This window comes from Clupea harengus, chromosome 7, assembly GCF_900700415.2.
Source record: "Clupea harengus chromosome 7, Ch_v2.0.2, whole genome shotgun sequence".
In the NCBI taxonomy this organism is placed as follows: domain Eukaryota; kingdom Metazoa; phylum Chordata; class Actinopteri; order Clupeiformes; family Clupeidae; genus Clupea; species Clupea harengus.
This window is the reverse complement of record NC_045158.1, coordinates 30,253,254-30,279,226: the sequence shown is the minus strand read 5'-3', so window position 1 is coordinate 30,279,226 and position 25,973 is coordinate 30,253,254. Positions and strand designations below refer to the sequence as shown.

The 25,973-nt window shown below is 43.5% G+C and overlaps 1 protein-coding gene across 1 annotated transcript in view; it reads right to left on the bottom strand.

Annotated features, from left to right (window-relative positions):
* Positions 1–12,102, bottom strand: part of LOC105894492 (leucine-rich repeat-containing protein 43) — a 24,992-nt gene extending 12,890 nt beyond the window's left edge. The window contains exons 1-8 of the mRNA XM_031571108.2: positions 11,806–12,102; positions 6,563–6,784; positions 3,890–4,000; positions 3,321–3,460; positions 2,534–2,772; positions 2,139–2,287; positions 1,282–1,573; positions 1–110 (exon numbers count right to left, since the gene is read on the bottom strand). The exon at positions 1–110 is cut by the window's left edge and continues 39 nt beyond it. Coding sequence (XP_031426968.1) covers positions 1–110; positions 1,282–1,573; positions 2,139–2,287; positions 2,534–2,772; positions 3,321–3,460; positions 3,890–4,000; positions 6,563–6,784; positions 11,806–11,895 — 1,353 coding nt within the window. The 5' untranslated portion in view covers positions 11,896–12,102. The remainder of the gene's footprint in view (positions 111–1,281; positions 1,574–2,138; positions 2,288–2,533; positions 2,773–3,320; positions 3,461–3,889; positions 4,001–6,562; positions 6,785–11,805) is intronic.
* Between the last annotated feature and the right edge of the window lie 13,871 nt (positions 12,103–25,973).

Below are 25,973 nucleotides of genomic sequence, written 5' to 3'. Positions count from 1 at the left end.
GAAGCTCTTCAGGATGGACAGGTCTCTGATCCGGTGCGTGCCAGAGTGATTCAGCTCCATGGCCTCGGCCCACGGGCTCACAGTGCTGCTGTACTTCATGACTGGCCAACCTTAGAGAAGGGAGAAGGGGAGAGGAGAGGAGAGGAGAGGAAGAGGAGAGGAGAGAGAGAGAGAAGGAGAGGAGAGGAGAGGAGAGAGGAGAAGGGAGAGGAGAGGAGAGGAGGAGAGAGGGAGAGAGAAGGAGAGAGAAGAGAGAAGGGAGAGGAGAGAGAGGAGAGAGGAGGAGAGAAGGGAGAGACAGGAGAGGAGAGAAGGGAGAGGAGAGGAAGGAAGAAGGAGAGGACAGGAGAGGAAGGAAGGAGAGAGAAGGAAGAGAGAGAAGGAGAGGGAGAGAGAGAGGAGAGAAGAGGGAGAGGAGAGAGAGGAGAGGAGAGAGGAGAAGAGGGAGAGGAGAGAGAGAGAGAGAAGGAGAGAGAAGAGAGGAGGGAAAGGAGAGGAGAGAAGGAGAGGAGAGGAGAGGAGATGAGAGGAGAGAGAGGAAGGAGAGAGAGAGAGAAGAGAGAAGGGAGAAGAGAGAGAGGAGGAGGAGAGGAGAGAAGAAGGAGAGACAGAAGAGAGGAAGGAGAGAGAAGCGAGAAGGGAGAGGAGAGGAAGAGGAGAACAGAGAGAAGGAGAGAAGAAGGAGAAGGAGAGGAGAGAGAGAAGAAGGGAGAGGAAGAGAGAAAAACAGAGGAAGAGAAGAAACGGAGAAAGAAGAAAAAACAATGCTGAGGTGTAGACCAAAAGAATCAAACTCTGGTCAAGAACCAAAGTGTCCAACGGTGGTGTAGCAGAATGACATTAATGGCTTTAATCAAGTATTTGGCACCCCCGTGTGGCTCCAAGCTCTTCCTACACTAGCTTAACTCGAGAATTCTTACAATGCGTTCTCGTGGGAGTGTTTTGGGTTTCCAAACTCCAACTCTCAGTGTGGGATGTGTTTAATTGTAAGGGCATAGTTATACTGAGGATTACACAATTAGTATAACATAATTACTCTGTGTAGCCATGGTTCCTGTTTGTGTGCATGCCTGTGTTTGTGTGCATGCCTGTGTGTGTGTGTGTGTGTGTGTTGTGTGTGTGTGTGTGTGTGGTGTGTGTGTGTGCATGCCTGTTGTGTTGTGTGTGTGTGGTGTGTGTGTGTTGTGCATTGCCTGTGGTTTGTGTGTGTGTGTGTGTGTTTGTGCATGCCTGTGTGTGTGTGTATGTGTGTGTGTGTGTGTGTGTGTGCTGTTTTCTCACAGTCCTCTGATCCATCTCTACTCCCTGTCATCAAAAAGGCATCTTGGCTGATGGGTGTCTCTGTGGCAGCCATGCCATGATGGAGGGCTGTTCCCTGAGGGCTGTTGAGGGCAGGTTCTTGGTCCTTCGACACCGAGTCCAGTTGGGCCAAAACAGAGCCTTGGTCCTTCGACACCGAGCCCAGTTGGGCCAAAACAGAGCCTTGGTCCTTCGACACCGAGCCCAGTTGGGCCAAAACAGAGCCTTGGTCCTTCGACACCGAGCCCAGTTGGGCCAAAACAGAGCCTTGGTTCTGAATACAAAGAAGAAGTCTGTCACCAAAAAATTCTATGTTATTACATAGAAAAATCTTCTCAAAATTGACATATTGTTGAAATGGCCATCTACTTATGACAACATGCTAATTAAAATATCCTGCAATAAATTTTTTGGGCAATTATCAGGGATGACTCTCACTGACAGCAGGTGGCTGAAGATTTATGAGCAAAAAAACAATCAAAGCAATAGCATCGTGCAGAGGCAAGATCTGAAAACAGGATGTGGCAGCTAGCAGACATCATGACAGGAAGTGGCTTTGTAGGTCACAAACACACACACAAACACATAATAAGATATGTGATTTGAATATATAAATATATTTATTTAGAGAATATAAATTTGAGAGGAGAGTACACAGTGAGATATGTAATTTGATTGTGTAGTGCGTGCGTGCGTGCGTGCGTGCGTGCGTGCGTGCGTGCGTGCGTGCGTGCGTGCTCGTGCTCGTGCTCGTGCGTGCGTGTGTGTAATGTGTGCTCGTGCGTGCGTGCGTGCGTGCGTGCGTGTGCGTGTGTGTAATGTGTGGTGAGTTGAGAGACCTGGTCTGTAAGGAACTGATAGGTCACAAGGTAGCTGTAGCTGACCAAGGGGAAGTCAACAGAGCCACTTGTCGGAAGGACGGGAGGCTGAGGAACACCTCTAATGGTCTCAAAAGACACCTTCACCACAGCCTCGTCTAACAGCAGTCCTGAGGACAGGAAGAGAGGGGATGTCAGGGACACACACACACACACACACACACACACACACACACACACACACACACACACACACACACACACTGTGACTGAGCGTGTGGACATGTGGCACAGCCTGAAAGTATGTAGGCAGGTGAACTCACAGATGAACAGACAAACAGGACAACAACTACGTGCAGACAGACAGACAGACAGACAGACAGACAGACAGACAGACAGACAGACAGACAGACCACCTTTGAGTGCTGCCATCCCATTGGAGCGCTGGTGGTCTTCAGGAGTGACGCGAGTGCCGTCCAGGTAAAAGAGGCGGGGCAGCCCGTCATGCAAGAGGCCCGGGTAGGCGGGGCTCAGCGTGAGTGGGTTTCCCTCCAGGACAAGCGAGCGCAGGCACGGCAGGGTGGCCACGGCCTCCAGCATGGCACTAAGACTCTCGAACCCAGCCCAGCTCAGGTCCAGAGATACCAAGTGTGGCCTGAAGGGGGCGCAGGGCCAGAGTTGCTGTCAACATCACAGATTGTGACAGAGCCATACATTCAGTTTCAAACAATGCTTTTTAGTATTCCGTTTTATTCTGCTTTATCCTCAAGGCTCTGATCATATAGCACTTTCAGGCTGGAAGAACTTTTTCACAATTCTTAGGACAGTTGTAGGAAGTGCCATCTTTTTTGTATCCGCACAGCAGGAACTGAAACAATCAGAGTTCTTAGAATGCCGTTTTGATGGACTTTTTTAGCTTCTACTGTCTGTCTGTCTTCAAACTGTCTGTCTGTCTGTCTTCAAACTGCCATTTTCAAATAACATTCTTTCACTGCCATTGTAGTCTTTTTCTCACTGCCATTGTAGTCTTTTTGTCATCTACCATTGTTATGTTTGACCTTTTCACCTCTTCAACCTGATGAGGCGGTGTTGTGAGATGGATTCACTTACTATGGCAGCAGGAGTCAAAATAGTAACTGACAAAAAGGCCTTTAAAGTCAGATCTAGTGAAGTCTAGCGCCCTCTAGTGGCTACACTACTGACCAGAAAGAGCTGGAAATGTACTGGAGGTCTTCAGGGGAGCCCAGTGGATTGCGACCCAGACCCAGGTGCTTGAGGTTGGGCAGATGGTGGTCACTCACTCCCCTAAGGCTGGAGATCTCGTTGGCATACAACTCTAGCACCTTGAACAGAAAGCACAAATAAGAGTGAGCGATGATGAACGGGCAAACGTCTTTAAATCTTTATTTCATCTCATGCCTGCATAATGTATATTTCAAAGCAATGGTGTACATAAAAAAACGTGCATGTCGTGTGTGTAAGTGTAGGTCTGATTGCCACAGAGTCTGTGTGTGTGCATGTCATGTGTGTGTGTGTAGGTCTGGTTGCCACAGAGTGTGTGTGCATGTTTCATGTGTGTGTGTGTAGGTCTGGTTGCCACAGAGTGTGTGTGTGTGCATGTTTCATGTGTGTGTGTGTGTAGGTCTGATTGCCACAGAGTGTGTGTGTGTGCATGTCATGTGTGTGTGTGTAGGTCTGATTGCCAGAGTGTGTGTGTGTGCATGTGTGTGTGTGTAGGTCTGGTTGCCACAGAGTGTGTGTGCATGTTTCACCTGAAGTGTCATGGGGAAATGTTTCAGGGGGATCTCAGAAATACAGTTGACACTGAGAACTAGTTCTTCCAGTTTGCAGAAACGCAGCAGCCCTTCATCTATGAGTGACACCTCCCAAACACAAACACAAACACACACACACACACACACACACACACGTAAGAAATAACCTTGACCATATTCCGCTACAGGAAAGTATATTCATGCAGGAAGTGACTGATGTGTGTGTGTGTGTGTGTGTGTGTGACACAGTCAGTGGTTTCCATGTGACGATGTGTGTGTGTGTGTGTGTGTGTGTGTGTGTGTGGCAAGGGCACGACAGACGTTTCATCTTCACGCCATCCCGTCTACCAAGCAAGATTTCAAAAGGTCGAAGAAAATGAACATAATGTGGTGTATATTTTTTTTTCGAGGGACTACAGCAGTGATGTGAATGTTCAGACCGGATCAACCATGACTACGCCTGACCATCAGATAAGAGGGGGAGAGCAGAAAACCACGACGATGAGAAAGAGTGGGTAGTTTCCATAACAACGTCAGGCTCCAACCCACCGACCCTTTCATGCTTAAAGGGAAGCTTCCTGTACACAATTACTAGAACTACTACTACTAGCACACAAAAAGGGTTTATTTGGCCAATAATATATTATTTATTACGTTCCATTTCCCTCACAGAATGGCAGAACTCATGGCGAACTCAGTGCTTCAAAAATAAGAGTTACCTATCGGTAGTATTCACAGAGCATGATATTCTGACTGTATTAACGCTTAGGAGGTCCTTTCCCACTGGTGGGAGAAAAAAAATTCTTGTTGTTAAAGCTCCACGAGTTTTTGTCCTAGAGACCTAGATAAAAAGAACACCCACAGCAACCTTGGACCCTTTACTTTTAAAAATATATACAATTCGAAAATAAAATATAAATAAGCACTTTGTAAGGAGAATAGAGCTGCACATCTCTTGCACATTTCAGTCTGTGAGTGAGGTTTCTGCTCCTATTAAACATGCTGATCGATGAGAAGCCTCTGCACTGGGTTTTAATCAAATCAAATCAAATCAAATCAAATCAAATCAAATCAAATCAAACTTTATTTGTACGGCGCATTTCATACAAGGAGGTAACACAATGCGCCTCACAGTAGGAAAGAAAAACACACAGATTTTCTAGAGATAAATAAATAAAATAAACGTACTAACCGCACTGGCACCGTAAAGGACTACTCAGCACGGTCATCGTCAAAATGCCAATCAGGGTGCCTTTGGAGCATTCCAATCACTGATTCCATTGATCACTGATTGCCTTCAAATGTTCCATTTTGGTGTGGGGAACCACTTGAGTGGAAAACCACAGCATTCATCAGCGTCACGTTATATTCTCAATGTTTCACCTTCTGCTGTGCGTGGCTCGGAAGTGTGGACCACAGAGCACAGCCTTATCTGCGTGGGCAATGGGTGTTCAGTGCAGTCAGTGGCGATGTGTGAGAGGCCAAGAGGAAAGACTAAAGGGAATAAAGATTGAAGTGTTTACGTGGCCGCCCATGTATGGGCATGTGTGTGTACACAAAGGTGGGGGGGGCATCAAAAGGGGGGGGGGGGGGTGGGTTACAAGGATACATGTGTATCTTTCCTCTTGGTTCTCCATCTTTTGATCTTTTGCATCGTATGAATATGAATGAATGTTGGTGGTGGTCGGAGGGGCCGTAGGCGCTGATTGGCAGCCACGCTTCTGTCAGTCTGCCCCAGGGCAGCTGTGGCTACTGATGTAGCTTACCACCACCGGTAATGACTGTGTATGAATGATTACCGGACTCTGGACTCTGTAAAGCGACTTTGGGTATTTAGAGAAGCGCTATATAAGATTGAATTGATTGATTGATTGATTGATTGATTGATTGATTGATTGATTGATTGATTTTACCCCTGGCATTTTCCCCCTACCTATCACCATGTCATGCAAGCAAAATTGAAGTTTAAATGGAAAGTACTTCCTGGACATGAGAGTGACCTAATATTTACAAAACAAATTAGCCAATCATTGTTGGAGAGGATTCAGTGTTCATATGACACAGTTAAGTCCACACTAAACTTGTAACCACACCGACCCTCCAACCTAAATACTGAGAGTTCAGGCCCACGGGCCGAGTGTGAAGAAGGGGTAGGAGGGGATGTGGGAGGGATTAACAGAGAAAACCAGGAGGGGTCAGATGTCAGAGGTCAAGAGGTCATACTGAAGATAAAGCCAGCCAACCAACCAGAGGTCAGAGGTCATACCGAAGATCAAGCCAACCAACCAGAGGTCAGAGGTCATACCGAAGGTCAAGCCAACCAACCAGAGGTCAGAGGTCATACCGAAGGTCAAGCCAACCAACCAACCAATTTGTTTATTTGATCAAGAGGGACAGTGTACATTCATGAACATTAAAATGTAAATGCACCCAATTATAGCCAAAAGACTAATTTCCATTGGCAGTCCCCCTGCCAGAGTGAAAAAGGCTATACAACCTAAAAAAAAATGTATATCAAACATAACAGTGACAATAAATAAAAAAAATAAGATACAATAAAATAAAATGCAATCCCAATATCCAAGTTCTACTGCTTACCCACTAGTGATCACATTTTTGGTTATTTATCAACCATGTTTTGAGATTACTACAAGCCAAGTCCTCACTCACCTTTTGGCCGACCACCCTTAAGGACCTGAGGAAGGTGTACACAAAGCTGTCACTCAGACAGTCAGGCTTCCGCACGGACAGCTCCCTCAGCGCGGCTGCCTGCAGGCTCCACGACCCCTCGTACTTCCAGGGCGACCGCGAGCAGGTCAGAAGGTCGATTAGACTGGCCCGTTCCTCTGTGTCGCTCCCTCTGTCCGATGCCTCGAGTGCGTCATTGGTGCGCTGTCACACATAGAAGCTATCAAATTAATTCGGCTGCATTCAACACCTCCTGACTTACCCCCCTGGTTAAACACTACCGCTACCCAATCCAAACTAAGTCAAATCACATGATAACATTGGCCAAGCATCTCACCAGCTATATAGGAACTAAGCAATTAATGGAAAACAAAAAGCTGTTAAAAAAGGACTGAAGATTTTGATTACAAAGGTTCTGTGAGCATACTGTATTTTTTCTATTTTCTAGCCTAGGCCTACTGCATTGGCGCTGAAGATCATGAAGTTCAAAGCGTGGTTGAACTTTGTCACCAGACGACAATCAATGGCAGTGATCTTTGCATGTGTCAGTTTATGATTAGTCTGCTTATCTTTTAAACGTTGCATGAGGCTCGTGGGGAATCTCCATCAAAATGATTACATCACTAACGTTTACAAGAAAAATTTAAATAAAAACCCAGAAAATTCCCAACAGTTTGATTATGATTATAATCCCGGACAGATAGGGCATTTGAGCCGTCATTTGTTACCAGTCAAAAAAATTGCTCGCATGTAGTGTTTGCAAATGGTTTGTGTAAAGCCAGCCTTGTGTCCCAAGCAAAAAAAAGGCTGGATGAAATGAAAAAAGATTTCGAGCACGGAGTCCCTGCAGGTTTTTATCTAGTGCACAAAATGGAGAAGGGGAGGGGAGACGCTCAGAAACATGGCAGAAGAATGTATACACTTTTCAGGATAAGCATGCTACCATATACACGTGGTTAATGTACACAAAACATACAAACATAACATGGTATATACATAGAACATATAAAACTGAGAGGGGAGAGCATTCAAGTATTGTAGAACAGCTTAGTGGGTATGCAGTGTGTGTGTGTGTGTTGTGTGTGTGTGTGTGTGTGTGTGTGTGTGTAGAACAGCTTAGTGGGTATGCAGTGTGTGTGTGTGTGTGTGTGTGTGTGTGTGTGTAGAACAGCTTAGTGGGTATGCAGTGTGTGTGTGTGTGTGTGTAGAACAGCTTAGTGGGTATGCAGTGTGCTCGTAAGGTTACTATTACAGCTTAGTGGGTATACAGTGTGTGTGTGTCGAACAGCTTAGTGGGTATGCAGTGTGCTCGTAAGGTTACTATTACAGCTTAGCGGGTATGCAGTGTGTGTGTGTGTGAGTGTGTGTGTGTGTGTAGAAGAGTTTAGTGGGTATGCAGTGTGCTCGTAAGGTTACTATTACAGCTTAGTGGGTATGCAGTGTGCTCATAACGTTACTATTACAAGGTTAAGTAGAGCAATGAAACACTAAACTGTTGTCGATGGTGGCAATTATTTACATGGCAGGTAAAGGATTATACAGAGTATGGGGTAGGGACAGGTGTCAGGTTTTTTGCTGCATTATTCCTGACTGTGGGATGCACTAAAGAGGAATGTCTTTAGTCTAGATTTACAGATGGAAATGGTGTCTGCTTCTCGGATGGAAGCAGGAAGATTATTCCACAGGAGGGGGGCTTGTGTGTGTGTGTGTGTGTGTGTGTTGCTGAGGGGGGCTTGATAGCAGAAGGCTCTGCATCCTATTGTGCTTTTTGATATTCTTGGAATCACAAGGAGACCTGCACTCTGGGAACAAAGTTGTCTTCGGCAATAGGGGACAACTAATTCCTTGAGGTAATTTGGAGCCGTTAAGCCGTTTAGGGCTTTGTATGTTAGAAGAGTACTTTGAAATCAAGTCCACTTTTGACAGTTTTGATCTAGTAAGTGTGCGAGCGGCAGTGTTCTGTATATGCTTGAGGTTCTTTAGTGAGTACCTGTGTGTGTGTGTGTGTGTGTGTGTGTGTGTGTGTGTGTGTGTGTGTGTGTGTGTGTGTGTGTGTGTGTGTGTGTGTGTGTGTGTGTGTGTGTGTGTGTGTGTGTGTGTGTGTGTGTGTGTGTGTGTGTGTGTGTGTGTGTGTGTGTGCGCGTGTGTGTGTGTGTGTGTGTGTGTGTGTGTGTATGTGTGTGTGTGTGCGATCAGCAGTGTTCTGTATAAGCTGGAGGTTCTTTAGTGAGTTGTTGCTACATCCGGACAGAGGAGCATTGCAGTAGTCTCGTCACGTAATAATAATATGGATTTGTTTTTCAGCATCTTGGAGGGATAGGACTTTTCTGACTTTGGCAATATTGCGTAGATGAAAAAATGATGTCTTTGAGATCTGTTTTATGTGTGAGTCGAGTAGGAGGTCTTGGTTGATAATTACAGCAGGATTTTTGGTCTATTTAAGTTTTTTTATCCATTAAAGTTGTACTTAATCTGGATACTGAATGTCTTTTTCATGATCAGAAATATGAAAAGAACAGGTGTCATCCTCTAGCTTACACTGTTAAAAAAAAAAATTGCCAAAGATATAGCTGCTATGGCTATAAAATGATTGGTCATATTTCTAAAGTAGATGTTCTGCATAGCCGTGCACAATATGACTGCCGCACAAAGGGAGAGAATGAACCTGGACGGATTATGACATCAAGGGCCACTGGACGGATTATGACATTAAGGGCCACTGGACGGATTATGACATCACGGGCCACTGGACGGATTATGACATCAAGGGCCACTGGACGGATTATGACGGGCAAGAACCCTGTGCTTATGTGATTTATCTCATTCCTGTCGATTGCGAACAGGAGTCACTCATGTCACACAATGTATTTGAATTGCCAACAAGCACATTAATGGACAAAAGAAAAAGACACCTGTATAGCCCGCCATACAGGATTGACCAGACTAATACCACAGGCAGGAGCTATGTCTGTTTGGGTTGTTCTGCCTTGACACTGACTCAGCCTGACCTTTCACAACCAATCAGACAAGGCAGTCTCGCTTAATGCATCATAGCCTTATTTGTATCACATTAATATGATTTACAAAATGGAAATAAATATAAATAAATTCATATAAATTACATAATTAATCTAATATTTAAATGTTTTGAAATGCAATTTCCTTAGATGGATATTCAGGTTTAACCATGATACAACTAAGTAGACTAGTAGGAATTATATATTCCAAGCACACATAGGACCTCACATATGGTGCAAAACATACATTTAAAGCAGTACATCAGACTAGGGGTGCTTCTAGCTATTAGGGACTTTAAGCAGCAACGGTTGAAGGGACGGCTACGGCGTTCGAGTGACAGTTTGCGCACGCGAGATTCTATCTCGACATTTCCTGCCGTTGTAGCCCAACTGTCTACTACGGGAGAGCCACTGGTTTGACGTACTCAGTAATACGTAAGGATTTCAAGCAGGTCATTATACGTTTTTATATAATGTTTGCCTGGAGCTTGTTTTTATTTACCTTTTTTCCCCCGAAGAGAGTGCCATTGGTCTAGGTATATCTACCTAAATATCAAGATTACATGTGTGTCAAAAGAGAAAACAATTTCGTTTTCTTTTTTTTAGTATCCCTATATAGCCTGTATAAGTTACTTTCGCAATACTGCTTATGGTAATTTCAATAAAAAAGTATTTTCAAATTTTACTGACCTGAGAGAGAAAGAAACCTTCACTCGACAGACTTGGCTATCAGTTCACCGGAGACAAATTACTGGTGTAAGGGCTGGGGTTGCTATATAGTCACCTCATTTTGTGTCATCAACATAATTTGATACATTGTGTACAAACCCAGGCTCAATGATTTTATTTTTGAAATAGCCAAGAAGCTTAGATAGTTTTAAACTGGATCTTTTCATCTGGGTGTCACGTGTGTGCATCTTCCAACTCTGTGTGCAGTGTGCAGTGTCTGATTACTCCTCTCCGTAAGAGACCTAAGAGTGGTCTAGACCAACCTACCTCACCGAAGGTATATTTAGCTATGGATGTTTTGGGGAAACACCTCAAAACATTACGGTACAGTTTAAGGTATATCTTACGAATGACGTAGTGTTAAAAAGGCTTTAGGAAACCCAGCCCAGAACCAAAAAAAGGCCAGAAATTCTTTACAGGTTATAGGGGGGAGACATTCAACCAGGCTCTGTGTGAGAAGCAGCTGATAATGTTAGGCTAATATTAATTATAGCAAATAAGATCCTGGGGCTATAGCAGTGTTGGGTAATAATATCAGAGTTAAAGGAATAGTTAACCCTGTATATGCAGCATTTTTCTGTTGAATTTGATTTTGGTGTTTATTACTTTGCATCGTTTCTGTATTTGCTTCCTCTGATGAATTATTTTTTTTTTTATCCCAAGTGGATACAAAATTAGGTACTATTTACTTGTAGTAATCACATAACAAACAAATAGCTATTGAGTAAGAATAGTTTCAAAAGGCATAAATAAACGTCATGCGATACACAAATGTACATTGTGATGCACAAATACATTTCATGTGATTCACAAATAAATATCACCCCACTCTGAAACCTAAAGGCTGTTACATTTATTTACAAACTAACGAGTGTGCATTTACAAACTGCTTGCCATTTGTTAACATTCCTGCATTTATTTTTGGATTTTTGAGACACTGTGGTTTGTGATTTATTTTCATTAATGAAAATGCCATTTAAAACCGATTAAGGCAATTAAAATGTCCCTTAGCTAGCTAGCTAGTTAACTAGCATAGCAACTAGGCAACCTTAGCAGCATCAATATTTGCCCCATAGCCTGAAACAAAGTTTAATTTTTCTAAATCAGTTAAAGACAGTTGTGGAATGTGTTAAATGGCTCCACATAGACATAAATAGAGTAAGGGCTTACTCTGATATCAATGTAGTACCCCCCTCCCTTCTCGAAGACGGGAATCTTGTGGCTCGTATTCCCAATTCACCATGGCAGAAGATGGTCGTATTGTTACTAGATAGGTCGATATTAGGGGATAGATTAACGGTCCAACTTTGCCATGTCAACGACATCGGCCACCATTCCCAGTTGACGCCAACACGGTTAATTTACATCAAATAAGCGACGTTAACTGTACATGGGAATTGGGCCTGTGTTTGACATACAAAACATCCTCACCAGATTCCACACAACCAGTCCTCCCGATGCCAATCTAAAAGCCCTTACCCAGCTCCCTTTGCCACAGGGAAAGTCCCTCAGGCACAGACTCCGCACTTGATTCTCTATGACTGCAGACAAGACACAGGCGGCCTTCATTGTCTCGGTGCGTTCACGGATGGGTGATAATAAAGAGTGGAGGGCAGAAGAAGAGGAGAGGGTATTCTCTCCGGTAGGGTTCTCCCCATAGACATATATACGGTTCTCCCGGCTCCCCACTCTGTTTACTTCCTGGCATTCTGCAGGGTTGCCAAGCAACAGGTCCACACCAACACAAGTCTACAAAGTTCCAAACCGCATTCTCATTCTTAGTTCGCATTGCCTCCATTAGTAATCTCAAAAGTTAGTAGGCTACAGCCTATTAAATGCAGGCTGCTCCACAATGCTGTTCGTAAAGATGCGAAAACAGACGATTTAATCTGATTCTCTCTTGATGGTGGTCCGCTGGCCTTTATTTAGCCCATCAGTTTTCAGGCGGTCCACTAGTGAGTTACAGACAAAAAACATTTTTTCAAAACGTATTCACCTAACCTTTTTATTAATATTATCAGTCCATAACATCAGTCTTTAATTAATATTTTGTATAAACTATGCCAAAGATTTGATTTAAAATTACAGGAAATGTTATGTCATTTTCTTAATGTCGACGCCCTGTTAAACTAAAGATGATGGTGGGCCGAGAGTGGAACAGAAGTGGCACACTACGCAGTAAAACTCCTATAGAGTTGAATTTAACTCTACTTCAGATAACATTTGGTCCCGCTCTAAACTAGTGTTAAATTAACTCTTTGGCCAGTGTCAGATTTTCAGAGTTAAATTAACACATTTTTGTGTTAAAATGAACAATGAAATGTGTAAAAATATGTACCACTATAGGCTAGTCACACTGTTCAGAGGAGGATGATGGCATTTTACAGAGTTCATTTAACTCTGGATTTTAGTATACAAATGACATTTAAATGTGTAATAATCTTTAAATCTTGATTTCTCTACAGTGTTACTTATAAATCTAGATAATATGATGCTGCTAAATAACTGTAATAACTGTACTCATATCAACTTTAATCAAATGAAAAACACAAAAATACAAGATGACAATACCAACATTTATTTTAGAGTTCTTAATCATTTTTTATTCCAACATTATGAACTCATTGCCCATACTGTAGCGAAGGGAGAGCGTAGTCACCCCACCCGGCTTGAACCCAGGTCTACAGGGTGCCAAACATGCACTCTGACCGCAACGCCAAAGAGCCAGGCTCGATGGCATGGCAGTCAGAGCACATACAGAGCTCCATACAGTTTTACAGGCACACCTCCGATGACCTCTCGATAAAACTGTGTGAGGGACCCCCAGGTAGGTTGACCCCTGTGTGACAGACCCCATAGATGGGTGAAGCACTTGTGTGTGGGGCGCTCTGGATGGGAGAAGTAAAGTTGGTGGATGCGCAAGGAATGCCTGTGTGCGTGAAGCGCAAGGGTACGCTTCCCGAAGGTGAGGGCAGTGTGACAATGTGATCGTCACTACAGATGAGTTTGTGCTCTGACTGCCAAACCAATGAACCTGGCTCTTTGGCGTTGCGGTCAGAGTGCATGTTTGGCAACCTGTAGTCCAGGTGGGGTGACCATGCTCTCCCTTCGCGACACATACATACCTTAACTATAATGACAATGATATGATATGACTGATTTATAAAACACCTCACCAAAGAAAGCAATATGGGACAACAAACAGAGCTTTGTCATTGAATCCATAAGACATTTGTATATCCAAAGGCCTAGGATTAATCAGGTTGTCAACATGAAAAACAACAAAATCTTGCTTTGACCTTGCCACTTCATATGCATGGAAATGTTCTTGAAAAGCTACTGTAACAACTTAACTCAAGTGCTTAACAAGGCCGCTTGGACTTCCATGGTCACTTTTGCAAAGAAAACAACCTCAAGGTTCGATCTCAAAAGTTATTCACTCAATACAACATTCTTGCTCGCAACTCTGCAATCCTGGGGTTTCGCCAATGTCAATATTATAAATGGTCGTTTGCACAAAAGTGAAAAAGCTGCCCAGGGAAGAACTGTATGACGTACCAAAGACGTAATGGGCTTTAATGAGTTCATCAAAGGCTCCAACTGACCCCGTTGCCTTGCATGGAAGTGCGTTCTTGTCGATCACAATGAAGAATGAGTGAATGCTGCTTCTGGTGGATCCCTGCGCAAGAAGATAAGGCTGACTGCTTTGGGTGATGTTGTCCAGATGTTGTTGCACGCTGGTTCCAGCCAAAAACAAAAGACATTCAACAAAAGCATTTGGTGATTAACAAAAGACATCAGATCAGATCACCTCAAGCTGTAAATGAGATTAATGTGATGGAAAGTATTTTCAACAACTGTTTCGTATACCTTTTGAAATCTGATGAGCTGATCTACAGCTTGAGATGCAGATATCTTTCCTGGCCTTATTCGACCTTGCGCAGATGGTGGTAGCAGATGTAGCAGCAGCAAAATCGCAGACATGTCACTATCCCACCCTACAGATCAGTATATCAACATTAGGTCAATATTATGCCACAATTATGTTAAATTGACAACTGGCACCATAACCAAAATGTACAGTATATTGTCCACTTACAAAAGCAACGATACCAAGTGAAAACAGTTCTATTCATACCATTCTCAACTTCAGCGGTTGACTCAGCATTGATAGATAGATAGATAAATAGATAGATGGATACTTTACTAATCCCGAGGGAAATTTAGGTCATCCAGTAGCTTATACACATATACACTTAAACACCTCACCGACATACATACATAAATCACATATACATACACATAGGGAAAACATATTCAGATACAGGAAAGGGTCTGACCCTATTGTACAGAGTGCAATGATTTTGACAGTGCCGGTGTCCAGGAGGAAAGTGATCTGTGCTGCTGGTGTGGATAGTGCAAAAAATATAATGTTCTTGTGCTTGTGAGGATGGGTAGTGCAAGATAATGATCTTGTGCTTGTGTGTGTGTGTATTTGGAAACATTAAATCCAAGAGCTCTGTGGTAGGCACCAGTCCATGGCTTTCTTTTATGACTCTTGCTCTGAAAGTGGTTGGCCACCTCTCCAAAAATGTGTTGGCTGTGGCCTCACCAAACAGGAGTCTGAAATCTTGTTCTATCTGCAATACAACATACATAGAGAGCAATGATGAGTGATACCAGATACTGCATTGATGATTTTGATGATTCAGTGAATTTAGACATCATACCAGTCCTGGTGTGTCCAGAAACCGTGGAAAGACCAAGAAGACATCTGCTGCTTTGCTTTAATCATTGACCATTGCTTGGCGATAAATGAAGGTCGTTTTCCTCTTCTCACGGATAGTGTCTTCATCAGCAGAGTGTCTCAAAACTGCAATTGCTGCTTCCACATTCTCATCAGATTGCACTTTGTCACTTATGAATGGTTGTCGACCATGGCTTGGCCCACCAACTTAAGACAAAACACAAATTTGTAGACTCCTATCTCCATACTTCACAACTCAATTTCATTAGTAACAGATAATGAACTTACCTTTGGGAGATCTGCTAACTGAGCCACCTCTTTCCTCTGCACTTTTTCTTTGAATTTTCTTCAATCGCCATGCAAGGTATCCAGATCCACTCTCTGGATCGTAGTAATGTTCCTATGTAATTATAAATATATCCAAAAGGGAATGCTATCAGCAATTCAAACAGTGAATATATGCATAATGTTGTAATGATGCAATATTGTGATATACTTACATATCCATGTTGTGAAAATGGGTGTCGCTACCGGATGGTAGTCCTCTACCGGATGGTAGTCCCGCACATCGCGCATGCTCAGACACAAACGGTTTACGGCAGAAGGTTCAACGTCAACATATGGGGTTGTCTTAACGCATAATGTGGGTATATTTAATGTAATATTGAATTATTAAAAGTGTGGAGACGGAGTAAGGGTAAAAGGCAAATAGTTTGTATTATGAAGAAGTGAGAAAATATAGCAGTAGGTAAAACAAATAAAGCATTGATGTGCTATAACTTGACAGGGAGAACAAAAGAGGATATCCAGTATATCTTTAACTTCTTCATTATACAAACGTTAAGAACTTACAGCTGTATACAATGACCAAACTTCTTAAAGTATACCGTCTTTCGCAAACTTCCATCAGCTTTAGCCAGCGATTGTATTCCGCTGTCTACAGTGGCGCAAAGTGGCGCACGATCGGGCAGTGCGCATGCGCGACTACCATCCGGTAGAGGACTGCCATCCGGTAGCGACAAGGGGTCTTCCAGATAGGGAAACAAGACAACTATCCCCTGTGCATACATCACTCTGACACTTTTGGGGGGCGATGTCCTAGTACAAGAATCACATTATGACCGTCACACTCAATTGACAATTAGACAACACAAATCACATAAATACCAATAGCCTGTCAATACTAACAATGTTTTTTGATAGCCTAATATTTGATGCTTACCCATGTGTTTCTGTCATCTCAGCAGCAAGTATGTTGATCATCTGTCTTCTAGTGGCATAGATCTGTCAAAGATTTGGTTTTTCCATACTCTTGCATGATGCGTTCACCACCAGGCCTTGATGTTAGGATTTTTCCCATCAACTTCAAGTGAAATAAAATGTGCTTTCAGTAATTTTGAAACCATATGTAAAGCTGAAACACAATTATCTCAAGATCATCCCTTATCATATGGAACATTATTCAGATGAGACAGCGTAACAATTTCCACTACCTACCGCTTTTGCGTCATAGTGCATCTGGAGGACAGGAGATGCTTCTTCATCGTCACACATCGAGAAGTTTAGAACGACAGTGTCCTCAGATGTTACGGAGCATGGTGATGATTGCGAGGCACCTGTGCATTATGGAAATTATAAAAAATAGAAACATGTTACATGGCGCTGTTATATTTAATGGGATATAGTCTCTGACCAAAATCACCACCGGTGGACCGATATATGCTTGCTATCTGGGAAGTGCAGCCTAGTGTTGCCACAGCCAGACTGAGTCTGTTTATAACGCTCCCCCGTCGTCGTTCGTTTCATTTTTTTGTCTTTCACAATTCAGACTGGGATGTCTGCATCCTCCAGCCACCTAATAGTAGCGTGGTCAAGAGCGAGGAGACCGTCTAGCCCATTGGGTGGCATGAATATTGGGCATTCCTGAAGGAGGTGTGGGATAGTCTGCGGGGCACCACACTCACATAGGTCATTTTTCACAAGCGCCAACCATCTTGAGAAAGGGCCGAGTCCTTCCCCATCCAGTGCGGAGGTGGTTGAGGCGAGTCCAGGCCTCTCCCTGACACTCAGGCGGAGTGAGCAAGCTGTGTCCAGCTCCTCTGTCACAGTGCAGTCGCAAAAGAGACCGCAGCCGGTAACAGCAAACAGCTCCTCTCTTAATCATTTTTATTCCACCATTATGAACTCATTGCCCATACTGTAGCGAAGGGAGAGCGTAGTCAGTCAGTGCAGTCGCAGAAGAGACCGCAGCCGGTAACAGCAAACAGCTCCTCTGTCACGGTGCAGTCGCAGAAGAGACCGCAGGGGGTAACAGCGAAACGTATGGGGTTCCTAGGTGCGGGGACAACCCATGCCACACCAACGACACACCCTGTTCCCACATTACTGTACCCCAGATCATCATCAACAACAACAAAAAACATAGCAAGTCCATATATGTATAATAATAATATAAATAAAGATTAAAAAGAAATACAGAAAACCCTCATTTGAACTAGAGAGCAGGTGAGTGAAACCCAAATAAGGACTAGAAGTCCACCAGCTAAAAAAAAAGCTGTCCATCGCCGCCGGTATAAGCAGGTTCGGGGGTTAGCTACTTCTCAAGCCACTGGTGGCAGAGGTGCCATACCTCCATCGCCAGACCCTTACCCCCTCCATACTCATGATGGGTTTTGTGACCACCATCCTAAAAAAAGCAAAAATCCAACAGAAGGTTTGTGGTTTATTTTAGCTACAAAGCCTCTAACCTAGTATCTCAACCTATAGCCTAGCTCATCATGCCAACTCATTCCTGTTTCCAGGTACTTGTTGTCCGCCATTCTGCCCTTCTCAGAAATTCACCCTCACCTTCTGACCTCTCTTGATGTTGAGAGTGTGGCACATTCCCTTTGGGTGGAGTGCCCCTTGTTTTATCTTTTTATCAATTACTCATCATCTTGCGTCAGCATGGCAGGGGGGGGGGGGGGGGTAAGGAGGATATGCATGGGACAGACAGCAGCCGGTAACAGCAAACAGCTCCTCTGTCACGGTGCGGTCGCAAAAGAGACCGCAGGGAGTTCCTAGGTGCGGGGACAACCCATGCCACACCAACGACACACCCTGTTCCCACATTACTGTACCCCAGATCATCAACAACAACAACAACAACAACAAAAAACATAGCAAGTCCATATATGTATAATAATAATATAAATAAAGATAAAAAAGAAATACAGAAAACCCTCATTTGAACTAGAGAGCAGGTGAGTGAAACCCAAATAAGGACTAGAAGTCCACCAGCTAAAAAAAAAGCTGTCCATCGCCGCCGGTATAAGCAGGTCCGGGGGGTTAGCTACTTCTCAAGCCACTGGTGGCAGAGGTGCCATACCTCAATCGCCAGACCCTTACCCCCTCCATACTCATGATGGGTTATGTGACCATCCTAAAAAAAAGCAAAAATCCAACAGAAGGTTTGTGGTTTATTTTAGCTACAAAGCCTCTAACCTAGTATCTCAACCTATAGCCTAGCTCGTCATGCCAACTCATTCCACCAGTGTGGCACATTCCCTTTGGGTGGAGTGCCCCTTGTTTTATCTTTTTATCAATTACTCATCTTGCGTCAGCATGGCACGGGGGGGGGGGGGGGGGGGGTTAAGCAGGATATGCATGGGACACACCTGACGAGACTCTGCCAAGTTATTTATTTTTCCTCCATTCGTCAGTGCCAGGGGAAAAATATATTTAAGATTGGCAGTCAGCGGGCCTAGCGTTGACGTGGTTAAAGCTTATGATTTTACTGATAACGGTCATAATCACAAGGTAGGCCACTGAATCTACATAAATACAAGCAAAAATGCACAGCTACTCACAGACAGTTGAAGCTTTCCTTCTTCAAAAGCTTTACTCAAGAACTATATTCCAGACTACTCCAGGAGTCATGGCACAGACCTCAGGTACCTTTCATTTTGGGTTTACATACATATCTTTTGACATTTTTACAGTAGTGTCTGTTTTGATTATGTGCTTTAATTATGTTCATTTCTAACAGCATTTTAACAGCATATCAAATGTGATGATGAAACACTCTCTTCTCTTCCTCTCCATTCAATTCAATTCAATTCAATTCAACTCAATTCAATTCAATTCAATTCAATTCAACTCAATTCAACTCAACTCAACTCAGCTCAATTCAAAGTGCTTTATTGGCATGGCAGTTAGGGCGCTTGTGTTGCCAAAGCAGTCATAAGGACAACAAAGCAGAAGACATGTCTGTGCAGACTTACACAGACTTAAACTCACATACAGTGAGCATAGATATGTAAGAAACAAAAACCCTCTAGATTGGGCATATATATACACATGTATAGAATCATGAAATGTTCACATGACACAGTGAAATATATTTTACCCCGGTGGTGTGTGTGTGAGTGTGTGAGTGTGTGTGTGTGTGTGTGTGTGTGTGTGTGAGTGTGTGAGTGTGTGTTTACATGACACAGTGAAATATATTTTACCCCGGTGGTGTGTGTGTGAGTGTGTGTGTGTGTGTTTACATGACACAGTGAAATATATTTTACCCCGGTGGTGAGTGTGTGGTGTGTGTGTGTGTGTGTGTGTGTGTGTGTGTGTGTGTGTGCTCACTAAGCCTGCAAATTGGTTACGGTTTGCCTCTGCTTCGTATCCTTGACAGAGAGGCCAATTTATACTCTCTTTTTAAAGTCGGATAGAAGTTCACTCTACTTTAACTGCTAGTTTGGTTTCTCCACTGTTCCAAATAGCCTTCTTTTGCTTGTTTGATTACTTGAATTGGTGATATGGAAGCAGTACTGGTTTGAGTTTGTGAACTTCAGCACCGGTTGGCACACAGGACTCTCTTCAGTGTTCACTCTTGGTTGTAAAGCCAATGGATAGGGTTGTGTGTGTGTGTGTGTGTGTGTGTGTGTGTGTGTGTGTGTGTGTGTGTGTGTGTGTCCTCCACTCTCTGCCCAGCCTAATGCTCCACCACATGCACTGTTGGGTGCTTTTGTTTTGTTTTGTTTTGTTTTGTTTTGTCTGTTTTGTACAGGCCTGAATGTAGGGCTTCTGTTAGATGCGAATCCCATGCAGTCCAGACCTCACTTCCATATGACACAGTAGGCTGTATTATGCTGTTAAGATGGCAGCAGATGGGGATTGGTATATCTAAACTGTTCAAAGGAGCTCTTCCATATGACACAGTAGGCTGTATTATGCTGTTAAGATGGCAGCAGATGGGGATTGGTATATCTACAATTACATTTACATTTAGTCATTTAGCAGACGCTTTTGTCCAAAGCGACGTACAAGGGAGAGAACAGTCAAGCTAAGAGCAATAAAAAGCATGGTGTAACAATAAATACTACTTTACATGAGAATTAGAAAACAACGACCTAGAAAAAAGGAAAAAGAAGTGCAGGAATGTAACTGCTGTAAGTGCAGGTTAAGCGCTAGTCAGGTGCCAGTTAGGAAGGGAGGTGCTCTCTGAAGAGTTGGGTCTTCAAAAGCTTCTTGAAGGTAGAGAGGGACGCCCCTGCTCTGGTAGTACTAGGCAGTTCGTTCCACCAACGTATCTAAACTGTTCAAAGGAGCTGCAGTCTTGAAGGATGAGTCCAGGAGCTGCAGATTGTTCCAAATGTACCGCTAACTCACTAATGTGGATGTTGAACAGTGTTGAGCTTCACTAATGTGGATGTTGAACAGTGTTGAGCTCAGGCAGCTGCCTTATCTTGCTCCACATCACTGTGTGCTTTGAGAGAAGGCCAATACGATTTTACTCAGGGCATTACGTTTGTTAAAGCCATCTAGTGGTGAGGTTGCTGAATTGCAGCCAGCTGACTACCCTTCCCATTACAAGTGTGTGTGTGTGTGTGTGCACCTATGGTGGGCGTCAAATGCCTTAAAAACACTTCTATGCATTTATGCAATAAGGCACTGGGCTCTGTAAAGCGCCTTGAGACAATTGTATTGTTTTGGCGCTATATGAATTGAAATTGAATTGAACTGGATTGAATTGAATAACCCCTTGATTCCAGATGTCAGGAAAACAGCCTGAACCTGAGTGAGATTGAGTCATTAGAGCACAGCTCTCTGCAGTTTGGGCTGTGTTTAAGCATCTCATTTTGATGCTGTCAGGACCACAGGCTGTATGGGGTTTTAATGTGTTTAAGCATCTCATTTTGATGCTGTCAGGACCACAGGCTGTATGGGGTTTTAATGTGTTTAAGCATCTCATTTTGATGCTGTCAGGACCACAGGCTTTATGGGGTTTTAAAGATTACAATTGTTGTGCTAATTATGGGATCAAAATAGATTCAAAATTGTGTCATTTTGCGTTGATCTGGTGCTGATTTTGATTGGTTTGATCTGGGCTGATTTTGATTGGTTTCTGTTGATGACGTAAAAATCCTAAATGCCGGGTGTCTCCTCTCCCCTACAGGGTGCTTATTGGTTACAGTGGTCATAACCCTTCACATTGTGTCTCCTCTCCCCTACAGGGTGCTTATTGGTTACAGTGCTCATAATCCTTCTGCACAGCAGCGTCACCCAGAGCTGGAAATTGGAGCATTTGAGACTTTTGAGCGATCGAACCAGTCAGACATTTAATGCCTACGTAAGATATCCTAACTGTCATGTTTCTCATCGTTTATCTATGCTAAACATTTATACCAAATAAACACATTTTATTGTGAGTTTGAACAATTTACTTGAAAACAACCATCACATTTGTTGTCATGTTGTTTGTTTGTTTGTTGGTTTTGCCTTCAGGTAAACGCAAACAATGTCAGTCGTGTCAGTCCTGCTCTGCGACGCAATTGCAGCCTCATCTGCCCAAACATCTCCCTACACATCTGCCTGCCGGTAAACTCCTCCGAGTGTGACAGCGATCGGAGTGCCTGTGCCATAGACGCACACCTGGACCGAGTGCACGGCCATCAGATGAGATTCCATAATCCAAACGACGCCATCATCAAGGAACTTGTGGAACTGAAAAAACAGTTTCAGTCAGGGAGGGATCCTAGCCGGTGCCACTCCAACCTGACCAAGAATCCCGAAATGAGTGTTTTTAAATCTAAAAGGCACGATGTGTGTGTGCTCAGGCAGATGGCGGAGTGGTTAAAGCAGTACGCCTCTCACTACTTTCCTTAACTGAGCGGATCCTCACTTACTGTATGAAGTATTAAGTTATTTATTGCATAATTTATTTGCTTGTTTGGTTATATATATTTAAATATTATGTATTTATTTATTTATTTGGTTATTTATCAATTCATCTATTTATGTATTTTGAGTGTGTGGGTATTATCTGTACTCCTTACCGACACAACTGTGAGCACTAATAAACATCCCAGCATGGCAAAAGCGTGTGTGTTTGGTGTTAAGAGTGTGTGTTTGGTGTTGAGTGACAATCTCTTACACACACTAATAAACTTGCATCGCAGCATGGCCAAAGAGTGTGTGTTTGGTGTTAAGAGTGTGTGTTTGGTGTTAAGTGACAATCTCTTACACACACTAAAAAACTTGCATCGCAGAAGAGTGTGTGTTTGGTGTTGAGTGACAATCTCTTAAACACACTAATAAACTTGCATCGCAGCATGGCAAAAGAGTGTGTGTTTGGTGTTAAGTGACAATCTCTTACACACACTAATAAACTTGCATCCCAGCATGGCAAAAGAGTGTGTGTTTGGTGTTAAGTGACAATCTTCTATGTGAATATAATATACTCCTGTCAGGTTCTGGGGAAGAAGAGGGTGATTGCGTGTGAGATTAAAGGGCGACAGCAAGGGGCTGCTGTCCAATCACACCACTCGATCTCATGCCGAGGGACCAATCACACCACTCGATCTCATGCTGCTTTCCAATCACACCACTCGATCTCATGCCGAGGGACCAATCACACCACTCGATCTCATGCCGAGGGACCAATCACACCACTCGATCTCATGCCGAGGGACCAATCACACCACTCGATCTCATGCTGAGGGACTGACAGCAGAGTGAAATGTGTCCTCCACTCTCTACCCTGTAGTGTGTGTGTGTGTGTGTGTGTGTGTGTGTGTGTGTGTCCTCCACTCTCTACCCTGTAGTGTGTGTGTGTGTGTGTGTGTGTGTGTGTCCTCCACTCTCTACCCTGTAGTGTGTGTGTGTGTGTGTCCTCCACTCTCTACCCTGTAGTGTGTGTGTGTGTGTGTGTGTGTGTATGTGTGTGTGTGTGTGTGTGTGTGTGTGTGTGTGTGTGAGTCCTCCACTCTCTACCCTGTAGTGTGTGTGTGTGTGTGTGTGTGTGTGTGTCCTCCACTCTCTACCCTGTAGTGTGTGTGTGTGTGTGTGTGTATGTGTGTGTGTGTGTGTGTGTGTGTGTGTGTGTGTGTGTGTGTGTGTGTGTGTGTGTGTGTCCTCCACTCTCTACCCTGTAGTGTGTGTGTGTGTGTGTGTGTGTGTCCTCCACTCTCTACCCTGTAGTGTGTGTGTGTGTGTGTGTGTGTGTGTGTGTGTGTGTGTGTGTGTGTGTGTCCTCCACTCTCTCTACCCTGTAGTGTGTGTGTGTGTGTGTCCTCCACTCTCTACCCTGTAGTGTGTGTGTGTGTGTGTCCTCCACTCTCTACCCTGTAGTGTGTGTGTCCTCCACTCTCTACCCTGTAGTGTGTGTGTGTAGTGTGTGTGTGTGTGTGAGTCCTCCACTCTCTCTACCCTGTAGTGTGTGTGTGTGTGTGTGTGTGTCCTCCACTCTCTCTACCCTGTAGTGTGTGTGTGTGTGTGTGTGAGTCCTCCACTCTCCACCCTGTAGTGTGTGTGTGTGTGTGTGTGTGTGTGTATGTGTGTGTGTGTGTCCTCCACTCTCTACCCTGTAGTGTGTGTGTGTGTGTGTGTGTGTGTGTGTGTGTGTGTGTAGTGTGTGTGTGTGTCCTCCACTCTCTACCCTGTAGTGTGTGTGTTTGTGTCCTCCACTCTCTACCATGTTCATAAAGATTAAACTAATAAAGATTGATTTCTAAATAAAATAACATTCACGCACAAGCCGATAAGTCCCCCATTTACGGGCTTCATTGCCCGCGGGGACACAGGTTCAAGTCTGGCCTGATGTCATTTCCCTGATGTCATTTCCTCTCCCCACCTCTTTTCCGCCTCACTTCCTGTCATTACACTTCACTGTCCTGTCCAAGTAAAGGCATTAAAAAGCGCAAAATAAATCTTAAACATTTTTGCAGCATTGTGGTATGTAATTGTATTGTAATAATCCAATACTTTTCTCTCTCTCTCTATATATATATATATATATATGTATATATATACATTCTACATGATCTTTTAATGTATGTACTTCTGCTGCATGGGGTAAGCTGGCTGGGCCTTATTGTGGGTAGGGGTATAACAATTAGATTTGTGATGTGTAATTGTATAATTTTATTGATTACCCAAAAAACACCAATAAAAAGTGTCAAATAAAAATATAAATCTTAAACATTCACTGTGGGATCTTGTTTGCACAAGGTATACTTGTCTTCCACCCACGCACCCAACTAAAGGAAGGAAGGAATTTGTGTTGATGTTGTCAAATAGAAACAGGTGCACCCACAGGTGTTACAACCACAAGATTCCTCAGATGACAAATATTCCATGTCGTATTGTGTGTGTGTGTGTGTGTGTGTGTGTGTGTGTGTCTATATACAGTATATAAACAGGACATGTATTGATATCTGGACTAAATGTGTGAGCTGTACAACTATCAGAAGAATCCGAATCACTTAAGTGATACCGATACATCTGCACTATGGGGAAAATATTCGGTAAGAATTAAAATAGTACTCTTTAATCTCAATTTAAGCTAAAACGGTTATTTGTGCTGCAGACAACTCAACAACAGATCTCAAGCTGAAAACATGAAGCTATATGTAATCGAATACCAAATTGAGTCCCATATATTTCACTGGGGACATTTGCTTCAAGGAATCAGAAAAATCAGGATGATTCTAAATGAAAAATGACTGTTATGAAAACGACTGATATGTGTGTGTGTGGTGATGGTGTGTGTGGTTCGGTCTGCAGGGTTCCTGTTTACTGTTTTAGCATGGACTGGCATATTTAGTAAGTCTGCACTGGCCTATCCACATGGCCACTCATCCACAACGGCCTATCCACATGGGCACTTATCCGAGACCCAGAAGATCCATATTGCCATGTTCATCAACAGAATAGCTGAGATAAGAAAAGAATATGTAAGTCCTTTATTTTGAAGAATATACTCTCCCAAGCTGTTGATTTAAGATGACATTAATGTGTGTGTGTTTCTGGGTTGTTAAGGCTGCAAAGCTAAATATGTCTGAAGATGCCCGCTTCAAGGACATACATCTTCCCCCTTCCTCTTCCTCTTCCTCCTCCTCCTCCTCCTCCTGCTCTGATGGCAAGTGCACTGCATGTGCCTACATGAAGTACCTGGGCATGTGTGCAGACTACATGAAGGACCTGGGGTTCCCCGACATGGCAGACGACCTGAACGCCACAGCCCACCGCCTCCAAGATATGACCCACAACACACAGGACTGCGACCCGGGGGGCCTGGAGAATCCTCTCACAGTCTTTAAGAAGAAGCGCCTGGTCCTGCGAGTGCTCTGGTCCCTCCAGGAGTGGTTACAGGGGTGGCTAGAAGACTATACTTCAAGGCGGGGAAACAACAGAAAAGACCCCCGTGGACACTCAGCCCATTCAAAGGGCCGTGTGTAAAAAAAAATGTTTTATTTACCTCTCATTTTTTCATATTTACTTCTTATTTATATCTTATTTATACTGTTATTTAATATATGGAAATAAAGCTTTCTTCAGAATCTTCTGAGTAGGTTTAACGCATATCTTCATTTGATGATGCATGCATGCTTCGTCAGCTGAGAAGGACCTCCTACAAACACATCCT